At 45.5% G+C, this 27,378-nt stretch overlaps 4 protein-coding genes across 4 annotated transcripts; 2 read left to right on the forward strand and 2 right to left on the reverse strand.

Moving 5' to 3' along the window:
* The first annotated feature begins 147 nt into the window (after nucleotides 1-147).
* LOC122618337 lies at nucleotides 148-8,150 on the forward strand. The gene is made up of 7 exons (XM_043794715.1): nucleotides 148-821; nucleotides 902-1,843; nucleotides 1,901-4,036; nucleotides 4,103-4,334; nucleotides 4,405-6,012; nucleotides 6,532-6,816; nucleotides 6,882-8,150. Exons 1-7 carry the CDS (start codon nucleotides 786-788, stop codon nucleotides 7,268-7,270), a joined length of 5,628 nt encoding a protein of 1,875 aa, XP_043650650.1. The 5' UTR covers nucleotides 148-785; the 3' UTR covers nucleotides 7,271-8,150.
* Nucleotides 8,151-9,162: 1,012 nt separating this feature from the next.
* Nucleotides 9,163-10,623, reverse strand: LOC122618339 (vacuolar protein-sorting-associated protein 36). The gene is made up of 3 exons (XM_043794719.1): nucleotides 10,443-10,623; nucleotides 9,653-10,378; nucleotides 9,163-9,599 (listed from the first exon to the last, which is right to left on the reverse strand). The coding sequence occupies exons 1-3, from the start codon at nucleotides 10,536-10,538 to the stop codon at nucleotides 9,222-9,224; spliced, it is 1,200 nt and encodes a 399-aa protein (XP_043650654.1). The 5' UTR covers nucleotides 10,539-10,623; the 3' UTR covers nucleotides 9,163-9,221.
* A 270-nt stretch (nucleotides 10,624-10,893) lies between these two features.
* LOC122616265 (liprin-beta-1) lies at nucleotides 10,894-13,748 on the forward strand. Its single transcript, XM_043791664.1, has 3 exons — nucleotides 10,894-11,310; nucleotides 11,372-12,312; nucleotides 12,372-13,748. Exons 1-3 carry the CDS (start codon nucleotides 11,110-11,112, stop codon nucleotides 13,267-13,269), a joined length of 2,040 nt encoding a protein of 679 aa, XP_043647599.1. The 5' UTR covers nucleotides 10,894-11,109; the 3' UTR covers nucleotides 13,270-13,748.
* A 162-nt stretch (nucleotides 13,749-13,910) lies between these two features.
* LOC122617307 lies at nucleotides 13,911-17,175 on the reverse strand. The gene is made up of 2 exons (XM_043793130.1): nucleotides 16,966-17,175; nucleotides 13,911-16,255 (listed from the first exon to the last, which is right to left on the reverse strand). Exon 2 carries the CDS (start codon nucleotides 16,236-16,238, stop codon nucleotides 14,082-14,084), a length of 2,157 nt encoding a protein of 718 aa, XP_043649065.1. The 5' UTR covers nucleotides 16,239-16,255; nucleotides 16,966-17,175; the 3' UTR covers nucleotides 13,911-14,081.
* Between the last annotated feature and the right edge of the window lie 10,203 nt (nucleotides 17,176-27,378).

Raw genomic sequence — 27,378 nt, forward strand, 5'->3', positions numbered from 1 at the left:
GGGCGGCTAACAGAGCGATAACAGCGCGCGCCTAACAGCACACTGTGCACGGCAGCCAGTGTGCCCACACCACCAACAGCGCACGGAACGGCGACAATGCCATTCACAGCGAACGATAACGATTGATTGGCATTCGCACAGCACGAATCGTACAGTACATTTACATTGCAAAAAAAAGCATAAAACAAAGTTTTAAAACAATTAAAAGCGAGCAATCCTCGGCGTATTATTAAAGAACCAGCCCACTGTTCGCCCCATAACCGCAGCAGAGCGCGCGACCTTGCTAATTCACGGAGCAGCAGCGCCAGAAAGAGAGTTCGTCGGCAGAGGGGCGCAGAGAGAAAATGTCACGCAAAGCAGCAGCAGCAGTGGAAGTGGAAAAAGAGTGAAGAAACCGCAGTAATTGCCATCGGGATCCGATCTCAGTGTCCTTGTCCACCAGTGCAGCGAGTCGCCACACAGACGGGCCGAGGAGCACCCGAAAACGATCCTGATGCGGCACAGCCGACTGCTGAGTGTGGCGAAACTAACCGATGGACATCAGCAGCAGCAGCAGAATCAGCAGCAGCAGCAGCCAGCGAAAGTAGGAGACAACAACGGAGCCCTGCGTCTGCGGTCCTAGAAATTCGTAACTCGAAATTCACTGGCAACACGGACACCTGCTAGCGCAATGCGAATGCCGCCGATCCTGGCCAGGATTGTTCGTAGACTGGTGCTTGGATGTCGTCGGTAATTGGGTGCGCCATCCTCCGTTGGGTCTCCCCTAGCAATCCGCTGGCACCACCATGCAAAGCCTGGACTCCTCATGCCAAGAAGCCGACGTAAGCCCTAGCATTTTTCCATCTAGCCTGGAACCGATTAATTCTCATTCTCATTTCGCACTTTTTTTTTCTTTCGCCAGTTTATTATAAATGACACGCTCAAAAAGTTAAAGGGTTCCAGCAACGCGGACCATGTCCAGGGCCTAGCGGTCCACGCCCACGGATCGGGCGTCCACCAGACGCAGTTCGTCCAGTACGGCACGTCTGGTGCCTCGCCGCAGCTGCAGCCGCAGCAGTCCTACCACCAGCTGCATCCCACGCTCCAGCAGCAGCAGTTCGCCTCCTCGAGCAGCAAATCGTACCTGGAGACCAGCCTGTTACAGGCAATACCACAGATTCCTGCCCAGCCGCCCATTTGCATCTTCGATGACGACGAGTCCCCCACCGAGGGCACTGGCGGCTCACTGGGCAGCCTGCTCACGGAGCCGACCTCGGCCACGCCCAGCGGCCTGCCCACTGCAATCGCTCCGTCGCCCTCCTCGTGCTCATCCTCCACCACAACGCTGTCGAACTTCAACTCAATCACGTCGCCGTCGCCGGTGGTGCCCGATCTGCTGCTGTCGACGCCGCCGGGCGTTAACTCCAGCCTGAGCAATAGCTCCACGGGAGCGGCCAGTGTGTCCAGCAAGAAGTCCGAGAAACGGCCACCCTCCGCCAACTCAACAGCCAGTGGCGGCGGCCACCACCTGCACCATCATCACCTCCACCAGACGCACAATCACCATGTCCTGGCATCGCCCACGTCGTCGCCCAGCAAGCGCCAGAAGTCCAATAGCAGTAGCAAGGAGAGCAGCTCCTCTAGTCGCAGCTCAGCTATACCCGCCGCATCAGTCTCCACGGCCACCTCGTCGTCGCAATCAGCGCGCGCTGGCGCCGGCGCTGCCTCCTCAATTAGCAACAGCAAGCCACCTTCCTCCGTCTGCCAGTCGGGCAACAGCAAGTTCTTTAATCTGCACGAGAAAATAAGGGACCTGTACCTACAACTGCTGAGCAACGACCTAAACTACTTTGCCGAGACAGGGGTAAGTATTCAGCCAATCCAAGCCAGACACTTTTGTAAGGATTTCTTTACTTGCCAGCTAAAACAGCGCACCCGATCCTTCACTTTGGAGCGGTTGGTGGATCGGGAGAAGCTCAACACGATTGTGGTCAACTTGTATCCCGGCAACAAGGGATACTCGCTGGCCCTGCATTATGACGAGCACATGGTGCTAAATCCGCAAACGAACGAATGGTCCACCACGGACAAGGACGAGAACTCGGGCGATGCTGCGGGATTGGGTACGGGAACGGGCAGTCATCGGAGTCGCCCCAAGCCGCCGGCCCAGGACGACAGTCAAGCCAAGACGGAGGCGGGTCAGGCCAAACACGATTTTGGACTCGTGGAGGTGCTTCGGTGGCCCTACGAGAACGATTTGCTGCTGCAATGCATCGATCGTGAAATGCTGCCGGAGTTTTTAATGGATCTACTCGGAGCGGAGACCGTCAGTTTGTCGGATGGCGAGGGAACACGGGTGTACGCCAAGCCGAGCGTCTTCTATGCCGGCTGCGTTATCGCCCAGATCCGCGACTTCCGCCAGACATTTGCCACCTCAACGAATATCTGTGATATGAAGCACATCCTGCTCAGGCCCACGAACGCCACCCTATTCGCGGAAGTGCAGCAAATGGGCAGCCAGTTGCCGGCGGAAGACAAGCTCGCCCTGGAGAGCCAGCTGGTGTTGGCCACGGCGGAGCCGCTGTGTCTGGAGCCGGATCCCAGCATAGGGAGGCAGGCCATCAACGCCCAGCACCAGCGTCAGCTCTTTAACTCGCACGAACTGCGACGCCAGATGAAGAAGTTCACCCAAACGGCCATCAACCGGAAGCGCAAGCTGGACCAATTCACTCACCATCACGGTCTGGAATTGTGCGATTACCTGGCTCGCCTGCGCCAGCGACCGCGGACGGGAAGTAGCAGTGGTGGCGGCAATGCCACACCGGCCACGGCGCCCTCCAACAATCAGCTGGTGGGGGCCATGCTGTCGTCGTTCACATCGAAGGTGCCCCGGCGACCACACGAGGTCATACGGCCCATTCGTCCGCCCACACTGGAGTATCCCGCCAATCTCAAGGTGCCCGAGCACGTGATCAGCGTGGAAAAGTATGCCAAGGCCTTCGAGCCCCTTAACGAATTCAGTGAGGCCTGCAAGGACGGCTGCCAGCCCAACTGTCGTCACAACTTCCAACCGCAACTGGTCGAGGAATACATTCTTGAGACGGAGCGCGAGGCGAGTGAAGGCCGGCGGGCCCTCTACCACATAAAGCTGTCCATCTTCCAGCGCCCCTCCGACGCAGAGTATCTTGGCGAGCTGTATGTGGACCGAGATTACCGGGAGGGCGAGCGCAACGGCGAGTCGTGCCGCTTTGCGTTGGGCACTCGGGTGCATGCCAATCGATACATTCAGCAGTTCCGCGAGATCTTCACCGAGGAGGGGCGTAAGGCGGTCAAAATCACGCATTTGATACCCGGGCATGTGCCAATTGTGACTCACACGGGATTGACGAATGAGCAGCGGATTCTCTTGCAGCAGCAGCAGCAACAACAACAGCAGCAGCAGCGCCAGGCTCAAATGCAACAGCAACAACAGCAGCAACAGCAAGTCGTTGTTGTCGCCAATCCACAACAGCAATCGCAACAGCAACAGCAACCGCCACAACAACAGCAGCCACAACAAGCGACACAGCAGTTATCCGCCACAGTGCATCATGTGGCACTGCCGCGACAACAAATAACTCAAAAGACTCTCAATTTGGCTGGAAGTAATGTAATCAATGTACAGCAAAACTTCCGACCGCAATCAACGCAGCAGCAGCAACAGCAAACATACACAATTGAGGCACCGCAGCAGCAAGCTGCAGCGCAGATTGTCCCGCAACAACAGCAACAACAACAGCAGCAGCAGCAGCAACACATTCATCTTCAGCAGTTGGCCACCGGCAGCAGCAATTCCTCCACAACAACGCACCAAGTTAGCCTCAGCAATGGTTCCCTGGTCCTTGTGCAACAGCAGCAGCCCCAGCAGCAGTCGCAACAGCTGGCTCAGGCCCTGCAACACTCGGGCATAACCATCCAGCCCGCCACCATTCAGCAGCAGCAGCAGGTGAAGGGCACTTCCGTGGTGGGGGCCAATTCCGCATTGCGTGCCCAGCTCAACTCAAATGTGCCAATTCTGGTAAGTAGAACATGGTCTATTCAGCATTCAGGTTTATTTAATGAATTGTTATCTCCTATTTTGCAGCAAACGCAGCTGAAAGTGCAGCAGCAGCAGATTATGCAGAAGCAACAGCAACAACAGACAACTGCCACTAGTAACAACAACAACAACAATAATAACAGTAACAATATGAACAACAACACGGCCATACATCCGAATCCTGCAATAAACGCCATAGTCAACAGCATCATGAACTCTGCCAACCAGTACCAGCAGCAACAGCAGCAGCAGCAACAACAGCAGCATCACCAGCAAAGTAAGTTCGATGGGATTCTTCACTTGGATTGCTAAGTAATGCTAAATAACAATTTATAATTGTCTTACAGCTGGGAACACGCCAAGCAACAACAATGCTGCAGGGTCCGGCGGCAGCACCAACAACAACGGAAGCAGCACCAGTGCCACCACACTCAAGAACTCCAGCAACGCATCAATTTTGAACCTGCTCAACAGTGCTCCAGCTGCGATGACCAGCACACCCGTGGCCAGTGGAACGTTCACAACCTCCACCGGCCAGCAGCAACCGCAGACGCTGACGCTTGTGCAGCACCAGCAACAGCCGACTCCGAACACCGCGGATGCGGCCACTGCTACCTATGTGCAGACCACCCGTGGAACACCCACGCTGGTGAGTACGCAGCGGAAACAGCAGTCCAGTGAAGTGTTGCAAAATCTGTTGAACGCCAATCGAAAGATTGGCGGTGGAGGCACCACAACGACCACGTTTCGAACAAACTCCGCGGGCAATTTGATAGCGGTCAACCTCAACCAAGCCGGGCAGTCGCACCACCAACAGGCAGGCGACGGCAGTCAGACGGTGAGAGTGTCCATGTCGGCGCTCGCCTCACAGTTGGCCTCGCCGCCCGCGGTGATGACAAACCCCACCACCAGCTACACAGTGATCTCGTCGGGCAACAGCGCCGCGGCAGCTGCAGCATGGATTCAGAGCCCAACGGTCCCAGTTCAGCAGCGCATACTGAGCTCCCTGAGAAGGGACAGCACCACAGCGCCGCCCAACGCAATTGTGGTGGGCATGGCGGCTCCATCTCCAGGTAGCGACTCGAACGCCTCCAATGCCAGCGGCTTTGCCGTGCCAAACAATCTGGCGTCCACATCAAGTGGTGGCGGTGGTGGTGGAGCCCTGTCCGCCTTGCTGACCAACGCAGCTACACCCTCGCCATCGGGTTCGGATCACTCGCAGTCGTCGCAGACGCACCAAAACCAAGCTCTGCTGGAGCGCCTAAGCAATGTCACATCAAACGTATCCGCCGTTTCCATGCCACACATGTCGCCGCAACAGCCGCAGCCAACGCAGCAGTTCATCACAAAAACCATCGTTCACTCGCCCGCCACATCTTCGATACACTCGCCCATGTCTAGTCCGCATCCGCAGCCCTCTGCCTCGCCGCAGCAGCAACAACAGCAGCAGCAGCAACAGACCACCGCCACCCTGAATCTGCAGGGAATCAACCTGTCTCAGCTGCAGGGCGCCATGGCTAACTTTGCCGGCCTGCAGAATGTCCAGGTGCAGATCCCCGGCTTCACACAGCCGATCTCGCTGCAGTTCTCCGGCAATAGTTTGCAGCAGCAGCAGTCGGGGACCACGGCTACTGGTGCGGGCACGGCGCAGGGCCAACAGCGAAGTGTCCTGGTCTCGGTTCCAGTCTCCAGCCAGCAACAGCAACTGCCACACACCATAACGCTGCAGACTCAGTCGGCGCCGCACCACCAGCAGCAGCATCAGCAGACTCAACAGCAGCATGCCCCGCCAACGGGCACCATTGTGAGCCTGCCCTCGTCGGGACCTGGCACTCAGACGGTGGTCATCACAAACAATGCCGGCGGAGCAGTGACGGCGGGAAGCAGCACCAGTGGCAGTGCGGGCGGCGGTGGAGGATCGGGGGCCACCACGGCCATGCTGACCCTTCCCATTGGTGAGTATGCGTTCCTAGTGCGAAATGCGTTCCTAGTGCAGCGGGCGCTTGCTAAGAATGCTGCACTGTCGTTTCGGCCAGGCCGAAGAGATATTTGTGACTCTGGATCTGGCTTCTTGGTGGGATTTAGATTTATTTATACTCGGTCCATATTATTTATACGTAACTCTTTTCTTTTGATTGAACATGCTTAATTTTGTTCTTTTCTGTTTCTGTTTCGTTTTTCGTTTACAACATCATACAACACAAACCCGTTAACATCTCGTTTCGATCCCTCATGCAACTAAACTAATCCAATCCAATCCGATTTGTGTGTCTTGTGTGTCCTAACCCCAAATGCCATCAGTTTGAGATTAGAGAGTCCATTATGTATAACCGCAACCATACTGTTCGTACTGGTTTGGCGACCAAGTTGGCGGCTCCCCGACCTCTGACCTACAACATTTCTCATTGCAACCTAAAACAACAACCAAAAAAATCTCCCCGCACACCCACGTTCTGCTCTCTCTCTGCTTACAGCTCAAATAGTCGGTGCCGGTGTACAGAAACTAAATCCTCAAACAATACGTACCTCAAATGTTGGTGGTGGTATAGGTATCGCCCAGCAAACGGTCCAGCAGCAGACGATCCAGTCGCAGTCGGGCGGCAACAGCACCGCGGCCATCCAGCTGCTGGGCACCCTACAGCCGCGTGCCCGCAACGTCCAGGTGGTGGGCACCAAGCAATTGGCCAACAGGCAGCTCATCACCACCCAGCGGCAGATAGGTGGCTCCACGCTCAAGATCGCCACCACACCCGTGAACGGTTAGTAAAAATCTATTCAGTTCTGTGGACTATATTGCAAGCGGATATGTTTTTCCCACTCTTAGCTGCCAATGTGGTGACCAGCAGCGCCAACCTAACCACCACTCCGATTGTGATGTCCGCGCAGAAGCTGCAGCTGAAGACGGTGAAGGCGCCCGTGCAACAGCAGCAACAGCCTCAGCAGCAACAGCAGCTGCAGCAACAACACCGAATACTCAACCAGCAGAGCACCGCCACGGTATCGTCGCAAACACTGCCCAGTCCCAACCAAGTGCAGGTGGCCCAACAGCAGCAGCAGCAGCTGCAGCACATTCAGATCGCCGGTAGGGCCACCACCGCCTCGGGAGCCATCAGTCAACGGACTCTAACTGCTCTGGCGGCGGCCAAGCAGCAGCAACAGCAGCAGCAAGCTGCAGTCAATCGACGGCGCTCCACCACCGATGCGACCAAGTAAGGGATGCGAATTGCCAGGGACTGAGACGACTGGGACGACTGAGAGATGAAGCTTTAGAGCGAACAAGTAGAAGGCTACGCGTTGTGTATTGCTTGATATTATAGTTTATGGTTACCTCCTAACTATCACTACTATCGTACATTGTATACCCATATAACTATATATGTTTTGATGTGTAATCGTAAGTGTAAATTGCATGGGCAACAGCATGGCAGCTCATAGTTGTGCAACCTAGTTAGAAGCTGGAGCTGGAGCTGAACCAGATTCTGCCTGCCCCTGCTCCGCCGACTGCGCTTGTGTTAATTGTGTCCCCCCCGGCAAAAACGAATTAGGTGTAGAGGTCTTAATAATATTTATCTAGTTGTATATACGCATATATATATATTACATATATATATTTATATATATGGAAATTGTTTCAATATGTCCCGCGCCCAATAGCCATTTAAACCACTACTATCTGGCTCCCGACTCCAATTCGTTAAGTCCTAAGACTAATTCTATAAGCGTGCTAATTTTAAGCTGTAAATCAGGGGAGGAGTCGACGGAAACAAAAGGAAAGCAATAATATGAGGAGGAAAATCAAGAAAACACGTAAATTAATTGTAAAGAAATTCTAATTATTACGATTACGTTTAGCTACGAGAGCATATGAACCGGGGTAGGGGTTCATTTAAGCAATTACAAATATTCATATTGTACTATTAAAATTATTATTGCTAATTATTTAATCGATTGCTTAGCTTAAGTTCACAAAAGAAGATAACACACACATTTTAGTTTGTAATGTACAATTCGTAGCCTCAACCAATTTAGTACTTCCAATTGCAGAAACATTAAAAACGGAAAGCAAAACAAAATACACAAAAGTCAAAACTTATTTAAACAATTTATTTGTAATAGCGCAATGTACAATGAAACTAGAGACAGGAGCGGCTGAAGGATCTTGAAGGAGGATGGAAAGGTTGCCAACTCGAGTCGAGTAATGTGTAAATGTGTCGCTTTGACGAAGCAAATTTGTTTTTCAACTAAGCCAGTTTTTTGTAGATGCACATTATTTATTTAAGTAACGATTTTATTGTGTTACTACCGCCTAGAGTGCTGTACTTGTTTAGCATTGTTCGATTCAGCTGCACAGCACTTAAAGTAAACCTTTCATACCTTCATAAACCTCTTCAATCAGCAATAAAAAAACAAAAATTAACCTCACTACCACTACCCGTATTTCCTACCGTACCCGTACCGTACACACTCAAGCATAAACTACTCAATGTTAATATTAAATAATAAATGTGATTTAAGATGAATAAACGAAATAGAAAACATGGTACTACGTAAACCGAATGAATGATTGAAAGCATAACGAAGTGGGAAAATGTTACTCAAGCACAGCGATGCAAGCAACTGGCCAAAAACCTGAGTACGAAAGTTAAATAGATGCGTGGTAATGAGACATACTCGTATACGTGTGGTCTGATCAAATGGTTATTGAAACGTAATTCAAAGATTTATTAATGTAATGCGGAGCAATCTAAGCGGCAGCATAAGATATTTATATATGTAAACACGAAAACCACTATTAATATAAATGTGTAATTTCAATTCAATAACTGCTTATCAAAATACCTGACTGTAGAAACTTTTCATTAAACTGATTACGAATAACTCTTGAGAAATACTAAACAAAAATTAAAGTAATTACGACAAAACCATTATAACATAATGAAGCGCCGACAAAGTCAAAGCAGAAGCTCCGTTAATCAATAAAGTGTGAAATGAAATTTAAACCTCAGTCTTCTCATTTCAATGGAGCTTAAAATGGTAAGAATCTTGTATATCGGTTACATAGTTTATGTGTCCTGGTTTTCTACCTAAAACTGCTTCCTGACATATTTAAATAAAAAGTAATAATTCTTTATTAAGCATAACAACAAGTACATTCACTATGAAGTTAGTCCCGGCCCAGCAGCAGATTGGGATAGAACCGTAGTCCCTCCACGGACTCGTCGCGACACACCTTGCCCAGACGCTCGGCCACTAGCAGTCGCTCCTTGGCCAGCAGGAGTGAGATTCCCAGCTGCTTGGCCAGCTCCTCCACAGCCAGAGACTCGGCAGCCTCCACCTTCTCCAATGTGTCAACGGCAATCAGGGCATCATCGTGAGACTCCAGTTGTAGCACTCTAGCGCCACTGGGAAAGCTGCGCAGTCGTATAGGACCACTAAGCTGTTCGCAGGCGTGCAGCAAGTCCTCAGGCGAAAGCAGTTCCAGTCCACGAGCGCGGTTCACGCGACAGTAGACGTCAGCTAGGGACATCATACCACCTTGCTCCTAAGGTGCAAAGCAGTGTCATACAAAGTTTAACTTCTTAACTGCCTTCTTACCTCGATGGGATCTAGGAGCATCTCGCAAATCTGTCGGGCCAGGCTACTGAAGTACGCCGAATTGCTGGTAAAGTTGTCCCGCGTGACGGGGTCATCGATACCCAGGCTCATGAGGTAGGATTTGAAACGCACAGTTTCATCGTCGGATATTTCTCCTTTCTGCTCGCGTATCTTGCTGCTAATTGTCTTGGACACACCCACCATGTCCTTGGCCATGGCCATCAGAACACTGAGATCCTGAAAGGCCAGTGCTATGTTCTCATCCGTGGCCTTGGCCTTTGCCTCCAAGTGCCGTTCGATGCCGCCAATGCCTGTCCTCTTCTGAATGCGAGCCAGCCTATCGTTGGCAGGCTCCGAGGTTGGACCGCTGGCCGCGCCATTGATGATGGTCTCGCTGGTCAAGAGGATTTCCCAGACACGGGCGTTCAGAGTCTCCCGCAAGGCACTGTGGAACTCGACGCTTAGGCCATTCTTTCCGGACAATTTGATGTGGGTGGCGCGACTGGTGTCCAGTGGGCCGGGTCCTTTTTCCAACGTTGGCGGATGCAGATGCATGATTATGCGAGTCTTGCGGCCAAAGAAGTTGGAGGCAGTGGTCTCCTCGCTGACGGATATCACATAGCTGAGTGGCAGGCAAAGAGTTACGGCGGCCCGGGCAATCTCTCCAGGGCGACCCCAAAACAGTCGGTGTGTGGTGAGCACCACTTCGCCGTCTTCGAAGTCCGTCTGAAAGGATTTAACCCCCAAGTTACAGCCGGTTGTGGATTGTGCAAATTCACTAGCTCCTCACCTTTTGGTCGCCATCGTATATTTTCACCTTGTTGTCGCGGCTGACGAAGGACTCATTGGGACTCAGACGGGCCTCCACATAAGCGAAGCGATTCATTTCGGATATTTGTTATTTTATCCTTAGTGTTTGTTTTGTTGTGACATTGGCTGGAGATGACACATCTTCGTGACTCCCCCGCTACACCTGCTTGTTAGAGATGGCATCTAGTTGGTACAGTAGGCATCAGGTATGGTACCCCAGATATATACACAAATATAATATATACACATATCTTATATATTTATATGATGTTTTTACAAGTTTTTAAACATTTTTCTACGTACCCTAAAATATATTAAGGAGTAAATGTATATTGCCTTATGAAAGGTAAATAGGCAAACAGCCACAAAACTATCGGCCTGTTGCTCCTACAATCGAACTGTCGCTGGCTATCGATAAGTGGCTGGGCTGGTGCGGGAAGAAGAAGCAGAACGCTGCAGCAGCTTCTATTTTCGTGATAGTTTTCCCCAATTAGTGCTGAAATTAATAACCATAAATGCCATTTTTCCTCGAACTAGTGCGAAATGACGAGCCTTGCCTGACCAGCTTACATAACAATGCACTAGTCGCGCAATAAGCACGCCACACATCGATCACCCGGGATTAGCGAGACTTTGATTTGGACTTCATGGCGACTGTGGCAGAGGGCAGCAAAATGCTCGAGGCAGCCCTACAGCAAATGGACGGCCTCATATCGAGCACCGCGACGCAGGCGGGATCGGTATCTATATCCGGAGCAGGGTCTTCCCTGACGTTTAGCGAACGCAACTTAATTTCGGCCACCAATGTTTTGTCAACAGCTAAGACTTTGGCTCTCGCCCTGCAACAGGTGAGTCACTCTGAATAAGATAAGGTTGAGACACAGAGGGCTTACAGGCTTATCATTTCAGGTTGGACTGGCTGCTCCAGCCCCGGATCCTGTTACGGCGGCAATTATCAGCGACTGGCTGGAGACGCACATCCCCCGTCAGGATTCCGACGAGCGGATGCGTCGTCTGCAACGGGATAAGGAGGGCTTAGCCCTGCAGTATCAGATGCTGGCGGAACGGGTGTCGGAGCAGGCGGACAAGATCATCGAGCTGGAGGGCCTTATAACGGAAAAAAGCCAGCAATTGTGCACCAAGGAAGAGCAGCTGCAGCGACAGATGATCTCTCGTTCCGCCCTCGAGACGCAGAAGCTGGAGCTAATGAGTGCCTTAAGTGAACTAAAGCTGCACCGCACTGCCTTAGAGCAGGCTAACGATGGAAGTAGCGCCATATCCGCCAATATTCCCTATGGCAGCTTGAGCAATATAAACCAGAAGGCCTTCATGGGATCCCCCAAGACGCCGCCCTCTGCACTGCGGCATCAGATCAAGCCGCAGTTCCACAGCCTGCCACGATCGCATGGCAAGTTGCTGAACAACAATAACAATCGTGCCTTAGACGTCAATGCCAACAGCAGCGGCAAGCAGCGAAACGTGGCCTTCGCCTCGAACGAACATATTTTGATTGATGACAATCATCAAGCGGAGGATGCTATGACTTCCAGTTTCATGTCGCAGTTCACACCCTCACCAAAGCTGAGGGAAAGATCTGCCCGTGGCTTGCGCAACATACTCGGCAAGCTGCGGCGCAGCAATAGCAGCAACTGCGAGCTGACCGCCTTGGAGCAGGCAGAGCCCGAGTTCCGACGAGGCGGAGCCCGAGCTACGGCTGGCGGTCGAATTGAGTGGAGTGCCCAGACGCCGTTGTTCGGTGAGAATGAAAAACATTGGAGCACGTGGGGAGCGCAGGAGGTGTGCAATTGGTTGGCATACATGGGTCTAAGCTGCTATGAGGACAATTGCCGGTAAGTTTGACATCAATAATAACGACAAACCAGTTACTATATGCAATTTTCGCCCACAGAAAGTGGTTGAAGGCCAATCCGTCAGTGTCGTTCTTCACCGCCTCGCCTGTCGACATCGAACGAGAGCTAAACCTAAAGATGCCACTTCACCGGAAGAAAATCTTGTTGGCCATCGATGACCTAACTGGAAAGGAATTCGATGACCTAACACTAAAGGCATCTTGTTTGGATGTGGCATGGGTTCTGCGCTGGCTGGATGACATTGGCTTGCCCCAGTATAAGGATTACTTTATGCAGGCCAAGGTCGACGGTCGAATGCTACACCGCCTCACGCTCGAGGACCTGTCCCAATTGCACGTCAGCTCCTGTTTGCACATAGCTTCCTTGCGAGCGGGAATCTTGTGCATGCGTCGTTTGTCGTGGAACGCTGAAGGTCTCATACGACGCTCCATTAAGGTGGTCAGCGATGATGAGGCCGCAGCCACTCCTGACAGGGACAACGTAGAGCTGTGGACAGCGCATCGCATAATGGGATGGCTGCAGACCATCGACTTGTCTGAGTACACGCCCAATCTGCGTGGTGCTGGTGTCCACGGGGCTCTGATGCTTTATGAGCCGCGCTTCAATGCGGACTTGCTTGCCGACCTGCTGTCGATACCACCCAGCAAGTCCCTGCTGCGTCGTCACCTGGCCATGCACTTTAAGGAGCTAGTCGGTCGACCAGTGATCTTGAGCAAGCGAGATGCCGAATCGACACCCGGGTACCAACCGCTAAACATTACAGCCAAGCTGAAGCCGGTGAAACGCACTCAGTTTTCGTTAAAGCGTCGCAAGAGCTCCAAGGGCCAGAGTGACGTAGACTGGACGGAGTACGTGTGTCCCATGAATGCCAGGGTGCCGGAGACTTATCTGGCCGACGCGCCTAAGGAGCATGAGAGCTCAATGAGTTCGAACTAATGACGAAGTCGAAAGGCGCACAATCGATTGAAAGCAAATAATATGTTTTTTAGTTGTAAGCCCAAGCCTGGCCAAGGATCCCAAACTGAATGAACTGCCACCTGAACCAATTATGCAACCAAATCCACAAATTGACAATATTAGTGAGAATTTATCTGATCACGGGCACGCCCAATCTTCCAAACATCTTTCGAATGAATTCGAGTCAAAATTTCATTCGTCGACCTAAGCATACCAGCAAACATTTTGGAACTTTTTATATTATCTGTAACTAACATTTAGGCTAATCTGGAAACAAGATGCAATGACATCTTCTAAATAAGCATATAACGCATAACGATGATAACGATAAGTATTCGCAATGGCATTGAAACGACCTTGAGAGCGAGCATAACCCCTATAGACTTATCGCCCATTTTGGAGTTTATCTTTTGTACTAACCCGTAACTGTATTGACGGATATTTTGTAAAATACATACTACGATGCCTTTTACAACCAAACAAGTGTTTTCCAATGCTTGTGCACGATAACTCACTCACTATCTACTGCTGTGTATGGTTAAACATTGAGTTTATTTGTTAACAATAACATTTTATTAGGCACTAGAAAAACTGATGAACGACTAGGAGCGTGGCTGAGGATCATTGATCGCGTTGTTGGACAGCCCGCGTGGACGGAATCGGCATGGATTGCTGTGCTCCATCCTCAACTGGCAACGCCGCCCGAAGTTGGGCCGGCCATTAGCTGGTCTTAAACTTAAATCTTTGGCAGTGCTGTGTGTGGCTGTTTCCTGGATGTCCTTAGGGGAACTCTATGTCGTCTGGTTGGCGGTTTGGGTTTCCAGACTCGGCAGCCTATCCTCCCGAGAGGCGCTCTGGTGCTTGGCCAGATCGCTCTCGGGTATGTGATCCTTCCAGTTGCGGAAAAGGTAACGCGTGAACTTCTTTAGTTGTCTGAACTTGCAATAGGTAGCCCCTTCGGCGGATTGAAGCTGCTGGGTTTGGATGAGAAAGCCTTTCTCCTTGAAGGTTTTCTCCAGCTTCTCGCGCTGCTTTGACCGCCTCGAAGATCTTCGCTTACGATCGCTCTCTGACGAGGACTTGCTTTGCGTGTGTCCGGGACACACTGCTCCGGGCATGGGACTTTGGGAGCTGGAGCACTGCGAGGCTGGACTATGTGGCGTTACGGCAGTCACCAGATGGTTACTGCTGGGCAGGATCAGCGTTGAGGTGGGCGACTCCGGCGATATGTGCAGCAACTCTGGACTGAGGTCCGTCGATGGCGCTGGAATATCCACATAGAGCTTCTCCTGCCCCTGACCCTGCTGCTGCTGCTGGTGCTGTTGGTGCTGCAGCTGTTGCTGCTGATCCCGGGAGATGAACTCGTAGCCTCGCATGGTCTTGTCTCCGGTGCCGTTGTAGTACCGGTAATTGCCCTCCGCGTCCACCGAGAGCATCTTCTTCTCCTGCAGCGTGGGCTTGGCACCGCCGGTGAACTTAAACTTGCAGATGCTCACCTCGTTCGAGGGACTCGACGAGTGCTCGGCGGGCATGGGCGGGATGAAGATAGCTGACCGCTTTCTCTTCCGCATGGCCAGGGGCGAAGTCTCATTGGCAAAGAAGCCGCTTGGTATCGGAATCTTAAGGGACAGCTGGTTGTCCTTCTCGATGGTCTCCAAGGGCACGGGCAACCCTCCCAGGCTGCAGGACTCCACCAGCTGCTGGTAGTACAGACCAACTGGCTGGAGGAGCAACTTGGCTGCTGTCATGGGCTGTTCCTCGCTGCCTGCCAGCTCCAAGGTCAGTGGTTTAACCGTACTAAGTGGTGTGGTCCGATGGGAGGAGCTGCCGCAATCCGTCGTCGCAGTGGTCGTAGTTGGTGTAGTCCTCGGCTTCTCGCTGTCGCCGCTGGAGATGGAGAAGCGATCGCCGCTCTGGTCACGCAGGCAGAGATTCAGCGGCTCCTCAGGTGGGACCGCTATGGTGGAGGTAGACGCCGGCGGAGCAGCACTGACCGGCATCGCAGGCACAGATGCTGGAACAATGGTGCCGTAGTTTTTGTAGATCAGGTGGCAGATGTCCGCCTTCTTGGGCTTTCGACCACGACGTGGCTTGTAGTTATCCAGCGTAATCTCACCCATGTAGGGCAGATCGGCGTACTTTAGGGAGTTCCGCTTAGAGGCGCTGGTTACCTCTGGACTCTTGGCCGGCACCGCTGACGTCGCTGCAAGGGGTGAGGAACGCGAGGTTGGTGCTCCAGCTCGAGGAGCGGACGACTGCTTCTGCTGCTGGCGCTCGGCACTGCGCTGGATCTCGGCAATCTTCCGCAGCCAACTGCGTACGTTCTCGTGAGCCTGACTCGGCGGAGGAGGTGGCGGCGGTAGCGCTGGTTTTGGTGGCTGGCGACCCTGTGTGGCCTCGTAATGGGCAGCATACTCCGCGGGCAGAGCTTGGTGGTGGAAGCGAAGCTTCATGGCGCCCGCATCGCCGCGCTTTCGTGATCGGGTTTGGCCCTGGCTGTGCACTGGCCTAACTGTCTTTTGTGGTGGTGCTGTGGGTGGCTGCTCCTGCGGCGGCGGCCGGTTCGTCTTCCGGCTGCCCATCAGCAGATTGGCCTTCAGCTGCTGCTTGGTCAGCGGACTGCAGGTGCCATTGTGTGGGGTCTCGTGGCCGGCACTTTTGCGGGCCAGTAGCGTCTTGAAGGGATGGTCCTCGTCGTGGGCATCGTTGGTGGCGCCATGCGAGATCAGTGGGTCGTCGGAGCCCTGCAGCAGCAGCCGTGTGCTGTTCAGATCCAGACGGAGTTGTGGGTGCTCGGGCGTGGGCAGCCAGCACTCCAGGTCCGGATCGTGCTCCAGTTTTATGTTGGGTAGCAGCTGGTCCAGATTGTTGGTAGCCGGGGCTACTGGACCCAGCTCTGCCCTATCTGCGTTTCCGTTAAGATCGCAGATCCTTGTTAGTTCTTGCATGCTGATCCTGATTTCAGCTAAAATGAAGTACGAGAAAATAAGTTAAGTATCCATGAATAATAATATATTATAAAACTATTTATATTTTCATTACTAATTAAATTGTTTTGATTTGTAAAGCTTTTTATTTCCAAGCGGATTGTGTATACGAACCGTTGACTGAAATCGACGGTAATAAAAGGAAATGGTGAAATTACCAAATATGTTGATAACTATATATTAACGCTTTTCCGTAATAATAACATGGAATATACCAATCCTAACTAAGCCGCCTTTTCAATCGTTTGAAGTTAAAGGTAAATATGAAACGCAGGAATACGTTGCGTATACGCGATGTGAGGAACACGAAAAACACGTTGTGTTGTTATTTTGATGATCGCCGGCAGAGGAGCACGTTCACGGAGACGGAGACGGAGAGGGAAGAGGAGTAGGAGGAGGAGGAGGAGGCTGCTCAATCTGAAATTTCTCTCTCGATCGGTGGCCAGCACGGGAATTCTATTTAAATGTCCAAGAGGAACTGGCAAGTGGCGCTCTCGCAGGCAGAACACACACAAACGCACGCCGAATTTTGCCCCGAAACCGAAATGTTGTTTTTGTGCATGAAATTCGATTCCCTGGGCCAAAAGCATGCCCATAAAAGGTCTAAAGGCCCGGCCTAAATGGACGCGAAGGCTATGTGTGGTTTCCACTTGGGAATAATGAGGAGAGATCGAAAACTAGTATTTACCTCGCTATTCGATCGTTTGTACTTTTGTAAGGTGCCCTGGAAAAATGAATATCTTCTGTGTGTGGTTCCCTCTCCGGTTCAGTCTTGGCTCAAGCTGTCCTGGTAATGCCCGGTGATTGAGATCACCTTCAAATCGCCACGGTCCACGGTCCACAGGTCACTTCACGCTGCCAGTGGCAGTTGGTCGACGGGAATCGCCGCTGTGCGCGTGCACATCGTGTTGACATCCAAAACGCAACTAGTTGCGGGAAAGCCGAGTCGCGGAAAGCATCGCTTCTTCGGAATATGCTCCTTAGATGGACCGCCGCGGAGAGCACGCCCCACACACAATAGAGGAAAATAGCGCGGACGGTCGGTCGGCCAAGTGAAAATCAAATCAAATTCCGCCGCTCTTCGGCGGAGATGCGTTGTTGTCGCTGCTCGACACCGATGGATGTCGTGGTCCGTATTTAACGCCAAAGACGAAGCTATTTCGTGTGTGTTCATTTTTAGAAAAATCCAACTTGTTGCCGGCCATATAGAAGACCCCTCACCACTCGGCCAGGTCCGCAACGCTACGCAGAATGTGGCATCCAAAAAGAAGCAACAAATTCTGACCAAAAAAAAAGAAATTATATTTTTCGCTGTTTTTCATTCATGGGCTGCTTGTCCGCCAACTTGTTTATTGTATCAACGGATCAGGGTGAAAACAAATTGGTTGTTGTTTCAGTTTCTGCCGCAGCCTTGCAGAGGGAGTGTGCTGTCGAGGGTATCCCCTGGTCGATCAGTGCCCCCACTTTTTTATAGCTCTCTTTCCTAGCATCCATGCGTATATGCGATCGCTCAGTTTAATGGTATTTTATTTATAGCACCTGGCTACTTCGGGTTAGGCCAACTAAGAATCGCCTGCGCCTCTTTCGGATTATGATTTTTCGGGTAAGGTAGGGAAAGGAAAATAAGTGAAATGAAAAACACCTCCCGAAATAGACAACGGATCGAGGCGGATCCTCTATTTTGGGCTGCGCACATGGCAATATAGGTCATCTTCGGCTCTAACTGGAGAGGGTGCACAGAGAGAAATGAAGGTAATAAATAAATCAATTTTAAAAATATGACATGTCATAATTATGTCAATATGGAATTCCAAAACGGTTTTAAACATTTTTGAGCATCTACAGTCCCTGATATACATAGATAAATAAATATATGAATTAAAAAATTAAAGTAAAGCATATAGTAAAATCTGTTTTACTTGAAACCAATAAAAGCCCGTTGTATTATTAAAAACAAACGTAATCTTTTTTAAAGTATACAAAATTGTGCCATTAAAACAACACTCACATGCAAGTTCTAACCATGATTGATATGAAGTGACACGGAATGATCTTCTATATTAATTTTTATAAATGTAAATACTCATACAGATAAGTATGACGGCTTTGCTGTGAGTGGCTGGTTTGCGTTTGTTTTATTTGTAATAAATTGTTTTGATCTGTCATGATTTGCAAACTGAATGCTGGTAACTCAGTGGTATTTGGTCATGGTCTGATCACTAATTACTTTCGCCACTGCGCAAAATACGTGAAGATAGCCGACGAAACGCGGATTATCAGAATGCAAAGCACAATGCAAAAGCCACTATCCAAGCTACGCATTTGGCAGTGCCAAGACGATAAGACCCCTTATTGAACAGATCACTCAATCATAATAATAATTATTATTATTAATACCTACCCGCTTTAAGCTGCAAAGAATGGCATTCCCGATCGATTGTTTGCCGACTGTTTCGCATCGCGTGCAAGATCGAACTTCGCGGAGATCACTGTGCAGCCGGCGATGATGATGATGATGACGCTGTACCGCTGGCAGTGGCAGTGGCAGTGGGTGGGCGAGTTTTTCGCGAGCTGCAGAAGCTTTACATTCTACAGTTGGTTAGACGGCGGTTAGACGGCAGTCGGCGGTAATTGGCAACCCAGAACCGGAGCTTACATCACCACCAGAGCGGCCAGCGGCGGCGGAGTCCAACCTACGGATTACGAATATTGCACATCTATTCGGCAGTTGCGAGTCTGCAGCAGCTGCTGCTGCTTTTTCTGCTGCTATCTGCTAGCATGTTTATTGAGCGACACTGGCGGCAGTCAATATCTGCTTACGCGAACGAACATATTTGTATTTATGGCCATAACTGCCACTTCAATCGCCCACGCGCGGCTTGCTAACCTGGCTTGAAGCAAGTGAACAACCATGTCACTTGCGAATTCTAGAGACCAAGTCTTTCGTCTGGCCTTGTCTCAAGTTCACACAACTATTCCCCTGGGACTCTCACTCACTTCACTTCAGCCATAATTTTCGCATGAAAATTTTGAATTTGATTTTGAATTTTATGTTGACTAGCCGCTTAGAACACGCGAGCCCATAGGCAAATGCTTGGCTTGAAAAGGCGAACTGCCGCTCGATCCGCGATTTCCATTCAAATCAGATTCGTTTTCGTTCTGTTGGCCAACTCGGCCAGGTGGCCAATATTTTTTTAAGCCAGAACTGCCATATCGCTGGATTCAGAATCCAGAGAGAGAGAGAGAGAGAAACAATGGGGCTAAATGATATTTTTATGGTAAAAGTTTATTATTTGCAACTTTATTTTTTACTTTCTTTTTTGTGTTTTTGTTTTCATGTTTAAATGTCTATAAAGTATATATAATATATATTTCTGCATTTTTTGTGGTTTGTGTTTTTTTGTTAATTTTTTTTTAGTTTTTCATAATTTTTTTGTTTGCTTTGTTTTGTTTTATTTAACTTGCCAGTTGTTCTTTGTTTATATACCTATTACACATTTGCATAAGTTTTTGTGTATAATAATTATTATTAATAATAATTTAATTGTTGTAATTATAACCATGGTTTATAATCTCCTCCGACTCTCTATATCCAATTTCCTGCTCCTCGTTTACTATAAGTCCCCGCCTCACTTATCATCAATGCGCTTATGTCGCCCCATAAGCGACGCCCAGTTTTTAATTTTATTTTCATTTTTATTTTCATATTTATTTTTATGTTTGGCAAACGAAACAAAATGTACACTGCTTGCCCATATTTTGAAACTGGCAATAATTAATTAATACTAGGGTGGTTGATATTTCTGTTATTACGATTTATACCTCCATCTCATCTCATCTGATCTCATCTATCTCATCCATCTCATCTTATTGTTAGCCTTTCGCCGCGCTCTGGATCTAACTAATCTGCCTTTGCTCCTACTGGTTGGTTACGCTTGGATCAGTGTGCTCCGGATTGGATTATGGCATTATGGCTGATCTTAGGTCTTGAAGCAGATTGATCGTAAATGAACCTGTTTGGTTTGGGTGTCTAGGATGGTGGCGGCTTCTTGAATCGATCGGTAGTTATTGTTACTGTAGTATGTACTCATCTATTATTATGCTGGGTTTATTTATGTTGTATCCTGCAGTAAGTCGCATAAATAATGTTTAAAATATACTTCTGTTAATAATGCTTTAAGTATTAAAATATTTATAGTTTTGTCCATAATTAATTAATAGTTTTCTTGTTCGATAGCATTTACTTGTGTTGTGGGCTTCCAGCCAATTTCCGCGTGGCAATGCATCGCGGAAAAGGCCGATTGAGTATATATAGATATATATCTGTATTGTTTTTTCGGTGTTTACTTTCATCCTTTTGTTTTAATGAACGAATGCACAATTTTACACACTTCGCCATTCTGGTTGCATTATTCATAGATTGTATTTAATGTACACATATGTATAGTAGATAGCGTATATTTCTATAAATAGTTATATAAAGACCTTTTTCTTGCTATTATAAATGATTTACTTAATTGTTCTTCACTTCTGCTCCTCTCCACTTTGTTTTTCGATCAACTACTTTTGACTATTACATCCTTAGCATCGTCCCCGTTAGTTCGGCATTTGATGTGTGTAAATATAAATTTTGTCATATTTAATATACTTGTATGGAGTGAGTATGCATGTTATAGCTGTGTGTGCATGATTCTGCCCTTGTTTCCGCATCAATTGTGATGAATTTTTGAATTTGATTGAATTGAATGTATAAAGTGAGAAATGCTCGATCTGTGTATAAAGTGCATTCGATGTGGGAACTCAAAGCTAATTCAATGGAATATTATAGAAAAACTCTTGAACTGTTCCGGGCTCACAGGGCCAGTGATCCTGTTTATCCTCTATTTATATTTTATTCTTTTTGATTCTGAAACCATTTTACATTTAACATTTAATTCATGTGTTGTTATTCTTGATTTCGCCTCGTTTTGCGTTTGTTTTCTCTATCGAACTTGAAATCCCTTTTGACAGATTTTAAAGGAACTGATCACGAATCGTGTTGGGTGTCTCGGAATCGGTTTTGCTTTAAATGAAATGATAAGAAATCTTTATCTGCATTTGTCTGTCTTTACATTTATGCTACTAGTATTAGGTGCAAGTTGTCTTAATTTAAAATGTCAGTTTTTTAATTTTAATGTTAGGTTTTTACTTTTGTTTTGTTTTCGTTTGTGTTTCTCATTCACATTTTGCTGCTAATTTCTTATTGTTTTCGTTAAAGGTGCTCTTCAAAAATCTCAAATAATGGATTGTTGTCAATCATTGCTAAGTAATTGTATTTGTGTGATCTTGGTTTTGGGATCGTATAAGACGGATGTAATTACATACATAAATCTGAGTCTGGAGCAATTGCAAATCATTCAAAAGTGAGGATAAGTTGCCAAAATCAAACCACATGCCGTTTTGCTTACGTGTGTGTGAGTGTTTGTGTGCTTGCATAATGCTAAATACGGACGGATTTCTAAACGGAAAGTATATAGAGTGTACAAAGAAGCTGTAGCTATAGTACTGCATCTGAGAAATAGTTTCTGAAACGCATCTCAAGCTACACTCAAAAAATTCCATGGTGTAATATGTGTCCATCTGATGTGTTGATGCTAAAATCTAGACTAGCAACTAGTTTTTCTTTTTGTTTTTCAATAATATGCAATAATTCAACCCTTTGGTTCGGGTCTCTGTTTGAGGGGCTTTATACTATATACAATATAAATTCGCTTTGACCATTTGGTTTTATTCGATTAGCCTGCTGCCAACTGCATGAGTTATACATACATATGTATACTCGTACATCGTATGTATCTCTGCAACTCGTACCTCGATCTAACATTTGGCTAAGTACTAAAAGATAACAGTTTTATCTACAAAAAATAACTTTTGGGCCTTTTCAACGCCAATATCTCCAGCCGTACACGTATGCCTCCCATATCATTCCATCCGATCCGATTCGGTTTGTATAATTGCAAAATTGGTTTATAATGCTTGGTTGACCTTAGCTCGCTAATAAATCTTTCTTTGTTCATAGTAATAGTAATAATTGTCATAATAATAGTATTATAATATATCGTCTATATAAGTACGACTAGTTTCTGCTTTTAAAAATGTTTCAATTTCTCCCTTTTCATTTTGTTTTCATATTTTGTTGTTCTTCTTCTTTTTGTTGTATTTTAAATGCACTTTCTGAGCTTTCTTACAAGCGCCGCCAATTATTGTTGCTGTTTTTGTTATATTCCTATGGCTACTATAGCCTTTCCATTTCCCATCTATGCCCATGGTTGATGATACTCTATAGATCTAACCCTATGCCTATCCAAGCGAAATCTAGTTGGTAAGCAAAGCTTCAAAAGTGTGTCTCCAGCTTAAAAGTATGGTATCGAAAAAAGTGCGGAAGCTTTGAGGGAAATTATAATACAAATGAATACAAATGCTTTGGTTCAATACGAAATGATCATAGGTTATATGATAAGTTTAGTTTCTATTTATATTTAACTGCATGTATTACCCTGTATCCAATATGTCCTTCTGATGACTCTATTAAAACCAAACTAAAAATGCACTATATCAAAGGCAAAATGTGTTAGGCTTGGCAAAAAGATATGCACCCTACCCTTTTCATCCTACCTATCGATCAATAGATTAATCGATCAATCGACCTACATTCCTCGTCCTGCTGCCTTTTTTGGGCCCTTGTAACTGTGTCTGTGTGTTGGTTGGCGTGTTGATTGGGTGTCCTTGTAGGTGTAGTTAGAAAACTAGTGTATGCAATTTTGGTAAGTCCTTGGTTATGGTGGGGTTAAGTGCTTGTCTCTATCGTTATTTATCGTTATCGTTAGCATTAGTTTAGTTTTACTTTTACTGTTACGTTTACTTCCGTTTAAATACCTGCAGAAAAGTGTATCTAAATATATTTTGATTAGTAAGTTCTAAACTTGGACTCCAGTGTTTTTGGTTGTTTCATGTTCTTTTGTTTCCGTGTCAGTGTCGTAAGCTTCATTCACTACTTTGTCTAACCTTGTCATTAACTAGTATATATAATATATTTGTGTATAGTATATATAATAAATAAAGAAGTTAGTTTTTATTAGTAATGCCTTGTATAGAGTAATAAACATTCTATAAGAATGCCACATTCCGCATTTTGTATAATAAAAATACATTATGCGTAGGACAAAATCTATTCGCATAATAGATTAAGTTTAAGGAACGATCATCGATAAGAGACTTCATTTTCATTAGTAATGTACAATGCTTATTCTTAGTTTAGCGCTACTCTTAGCTGGCTACAAACGAAAAAAGGAATTCAGAAACAGAATTCAAAGAAATCAGGAGGAAATGCAATGCCAATGGGGTCCCTTCGATTTCGTGTCTCCTTGCCGCCAGCTAAACAATTTGAGAATCGCCGAGAAGACCACCAAGTTATAGACTACGGTTCGCATATCCGCGTACTTGATATGATGCGTGTGTATGTGGTGGTGAGTTCGTTGTGTGCTTTGTGTGTGTGTGCGTACAATTTTGAGATAGTGAAGACGCGGAGTATGACGACGCTAAATGCAGATTGTAGCTTTAAAGGATGTTTTCTGGCACTAAACTGGATTTTGGCAAAAATTGCAAAGAAATGTGCCAATTTTCATATCCCCTCAAGCGAGATGGGCGAAACCTGTCCATTTTTTTTAGTTATGTGCTTGTTATCTATGGTTTATGTCTAGGAATACTTTAATTTTTACGAGTTCCAATTTTTACACTTTATGCTCAAGGTACAATTGTCTTTTCTATTCGTTAAGTTTAATATGAATTCGACATGTTTTTTTTGTTAATTATTTAATTAGCTTTCTTGTTTCTCGTTTTTTTGTTTGCTTTCATCACATTTCATTTCGAATTTGAATTAAGCGACTTAATTGTTCCTTTATATTGTATTTTTATTCGTTTATCGATTTAATTTTGATTTGGCTTTAGTGGTTTCTTGTTATCACCGCTCTTTAAAATGATCATTAAAATCAAAACTAAGCGCAAACGATAAAAAATTTGATTTTGTTCACATTTTTTTGTTAAATGTTCGTGTCACAGCCCTTTTCGTGTTTTGGTTTTTGTTTTTAGTTTATCAAAATAAACTTAAGGGAGAACATGGGTAAACGATATTCAAATTGGATAGGAGGGTAATATGCCAAATTCTCAGTCCTCTGTTTCGGGTTGGGATTGTGTGTTTTTTTCTTTTTTTGTAGGGGGGTATGTGACCTAGTCTGTCCTGGTATCTGCCAATTGAAATGAATCAAAAGCCGGATGTCACAGACGCGTAAAATAATGAGAAAATAAAACAAGTTTGGTTGCTTTGTATTTTGGTTTTTCAATTTGTTTTCTCTTTTATTTGTTCTGCTTCTCTTGGTTTAGTTTAGTTTATTGTGTGTTATGCTTTAAAAATAATAGTTACGATAATTTAGGGTTTTAGTATCCTTCCTCTTGGTATATAATTTGCATAATTTTGCCAAAATCAGTTTAGCACAAAATGTATTATTTTGCTTGATTCCGTATGTTTCATAGTATAGTGTATATGATCTAAAAATGTTTGTATAATAGCATATAATAATAATAATTATAATTATAATAATAATTCTTTATATATTAATTTAAATACTTGTGTTCGTATTTTCAATACATAGATAAATCATAATTCGTTAATCATAATCATAGTACATAATAATAGTAAATTATTATTATCTCAATAGTTTGACTTGGTTGTTTAAATTTCTTATTCTTCATTAAGGTTTAATTTTCTTTATGCAATAATTAACTTGAATTTGACTAGATCGATTCATACAAGATCGTAAATACATGTAGCGTGTTCGTGTACGTGTATTTGGATGAGTTTTTCTGAAGTAAAATTCTAGTTTAGCATTTTAATTCAAAGCTGTCAAAATTCTTGAGTGTCTCTGGCTGAACTACTTTTGAATAGGCGCTAAAATCAGTTTGATAATTTTCATATATGTTATGTACTTGTATGTTTGTAGGTATGTATATAATTATACTTGTATGCATGTGTCGTTAAATAACTGCCATTTCATTCGTTTCTCTCAGTGTGGGACTTTCATCCGCCTTAGGTTTCATTTTCTATATTTACATTATTACTCCTGTCGAGGCTTAACATTTTCTGATTCAAAAGAGGAATAAATTAAACGGATTAAATCGATTTGACTTTGAATATAATATTTCCCCTCACTCTGGCCCGTAACTTATGTATTTGCCCAGATTTCTAATACTGTCTCAGTGATCCGATTGGCAATACTTTAGAACGGAAATGAAAACTGTGACTAAAATTAAGGTTTTGAAATTGGTTGAGAGGGAACTCATAAGTATCGCACCAAACTATTTATTGCACTGGTAACAAAATTAACTTTAACTCTGATAACAATTTTCTTTCTTTCCATATTTTAATATATCTTATAGTTTTATATTTGTATTTGTTAATATTTAAATTTTTATCTTTAGTATCAAATACGTCCCGCAGATGAAGAATCCTCTGCAGGACCCACAGACTAGGCGACTCTAAACTTATCATTTTCACTATACAAACTCTAAATAATTGTTAATTTTCTCCACCCTCTGTTCTCTATTCTCTGTTCTCTATTCTCTGTTATCCTTTCACTATCCATAATCTTATTTTTTGGCATATTTAGCTGTAGATTTGACTCATCGGTCCTTCTCCTCTTCTTATTCACGCTTTTGTACAGATTTTGCTGCTAAATTGTTAAAGATTCGATTCAACAGACAGTTGAGTACTTGTTGGATAAAGATCTCATTTTACGTTTTTTTTGTTTTATTGACGATAATATTTTGTTAGATTTCAGTGTAGATGTGCGGGGTATTGTGTCGTCCTATGTCAGTGTGAAAAACAAAACAAAAGTATTGAATTAATGTAATAGGCCGTGATAAATTCTCTAGTTTCGCTAAAAAATACTTGCTTCCTTTCTGACTGTGATAAAAATTCTAATGGTAATTTTTGTTTATAATAACAATCAATAATAATTAATATATGCTTAGTGTTAAATAGTTTACTTAGTCTGGCTAGGGCGCGCTATGGTCAACTTGATCGGAATCTGAATCATTATCTGTATCGGTTTCGGTTTCGTTCTCGGAGCTGGTTGTGAAAATAAGTGGCCAAAACTTTAAGTTTTCTGCTGTTTTGTATATCTATTTTGTATATATTTTTATAGTAATACTTTCATAGCAAAATGTTTGTTATGTTTTCCATTCCTTCAGTAGCCCTATTTATATTTCCTTCTCTTTTCTTTCCTTTGTGTTTTTCTTTACTTTTTGCATTTTTCCTTCCTTTTATTATATATTTCTATGTATATATATATATATATATGCATGTATATCTGTAAGTACCTGTAATTGTTTTTGTTGAAAGCAGCTAAGTTTAAGTGTAAAGTTGTTGTTTGATTTTATTCAAAATTTTGTTTATTATTCTATAAAATCGTTTACGATTTTTTAATACACTTTTTAACCAAACGGTATCGAATTAAAAAAAGTTGAGAAATTTAAACAATTACAAGAATTTTCTCCCTCAGAGAAAATATAGGCCAACGTAAATGATCGCTGTAGATATTGTATTTCATAATTCTTTTAAATGTTTTTGTTTAGCTTTCTTCACTTTGATTCTCTTCAATAGTTCTAACAAATCCATATTATAATATTTCTAAAATTAGTACTCATTTATATATTATAAAAAATGATATTTTTTGCTTGTGGTGAGGCTGGTCGAACCCTTTGGGGATTGGACTTACCCCTCAAAGCACGTCGCATACTAAGTGGCTTGCTCTGTCCCGTCTAGTTCTAACTTCCTATATCCGTTTTCTTTTACTTAAAATTAATTAAATTCGAATTTTTGTGTTAATTTTTCATGTGTACATATAATCTGTTTATGCATCTGTTGAATCTTTGCCATTTTGCTTACCACTAAATGCTAAAAAGTTGCAGACCTACTTTGTCTTCTTTCTCACCTAACTTCCTCTATTTCCCATCTATATTTTAACCCTTTCCATTAACTGCTGCCTCCTAATTTACTCGATTAACT

This window comes from Drosophila teissieri, chromosome 3L (assembly GCF_016746235.2).
Source record: "Drosophila teissieri strain GT53w chromosome 3L, Prin_Dtei_1.1, whole genome shotgun sequence".
In the NCBI taxonomy this organism is placed as follows: domain Eukaryota; kingdom Metazoa; phylum Arthropoda; class Insecta; order Diptera; family Drosophilidae; genus Drosophila; species Drosophila teissieri.

Bases quoted from the DNA above. Each gene is read 5' to 3' on its own strand.
- LOC122618337 (XM_043794715.1), top strand. From the start codon at position 786: ATGCAAAGCCTGGACTCCTCATGCCAAGAAGCCGAC. The intron at 1,844-1,900 runs GTAAGTATTCAG...TTTACTTGCCAG, and splicing joins ACTACTTTGCCGAGACAGGG to CTAAAACAGCGCACCCGATC. The intron at 6,013-6,531 runs GTGAGTATGCGT...CTCTGCTTACAG, and splicing joins CATGCTGACCCTTCCCATTG to CTCAAATAGTCGGTGCCGGT.
- LOC122618339 (XM_043794719.1), bottom strand. From the start codon at position 10,538: ATGAATCGCTTCGCTTATGTGGAGGCCCGTCTGAGTCCCAATGAGTCC. The intron at 10,379-10,442 runs GTGAGGAGCTAG...AAATCCTTTCAG, and splicing joins TATACGATGGCGACCAAAAG to ACGGACTTCGAAGACGGCGA. The intron at 9,600-9,652 runs GTAAGAAGGCAG...TTTGCACCTTAG, and splicing joins TGCTCCTAGATCCCATCGAG to GAGCAAGGTGGTATGATGTC.
- LOC122616265 (XM_043791664.1), top strand. From the start codon at position 11,110: ATGGCGACTGTGGCAGAGGGCAGCAAAATGCTCGAGGCAGCCCTACAG. The intron at 11,311-11,371 runs GTGAGTCACTCT...TTATCATTTCAG, and splicing joins TGGCTCTCGCCCTGCAACAG to GTTGGACTGGCTGCTCCAGC. The intron at 12,313-12,371 runs GTAAGTTTGACA...TTTCGCCCACAG, and splicing joins TGCTATGAGGACAATTGCCG to AAAGTGGTTGAAGGCCAATC.
- LOC122617307 (XM_043793130.1), bottom strand. From the start codon at position 16,238: ATGCAAGAACTAACAAGGATCTGCGATCTTAACGGAAACGCAGATAGG.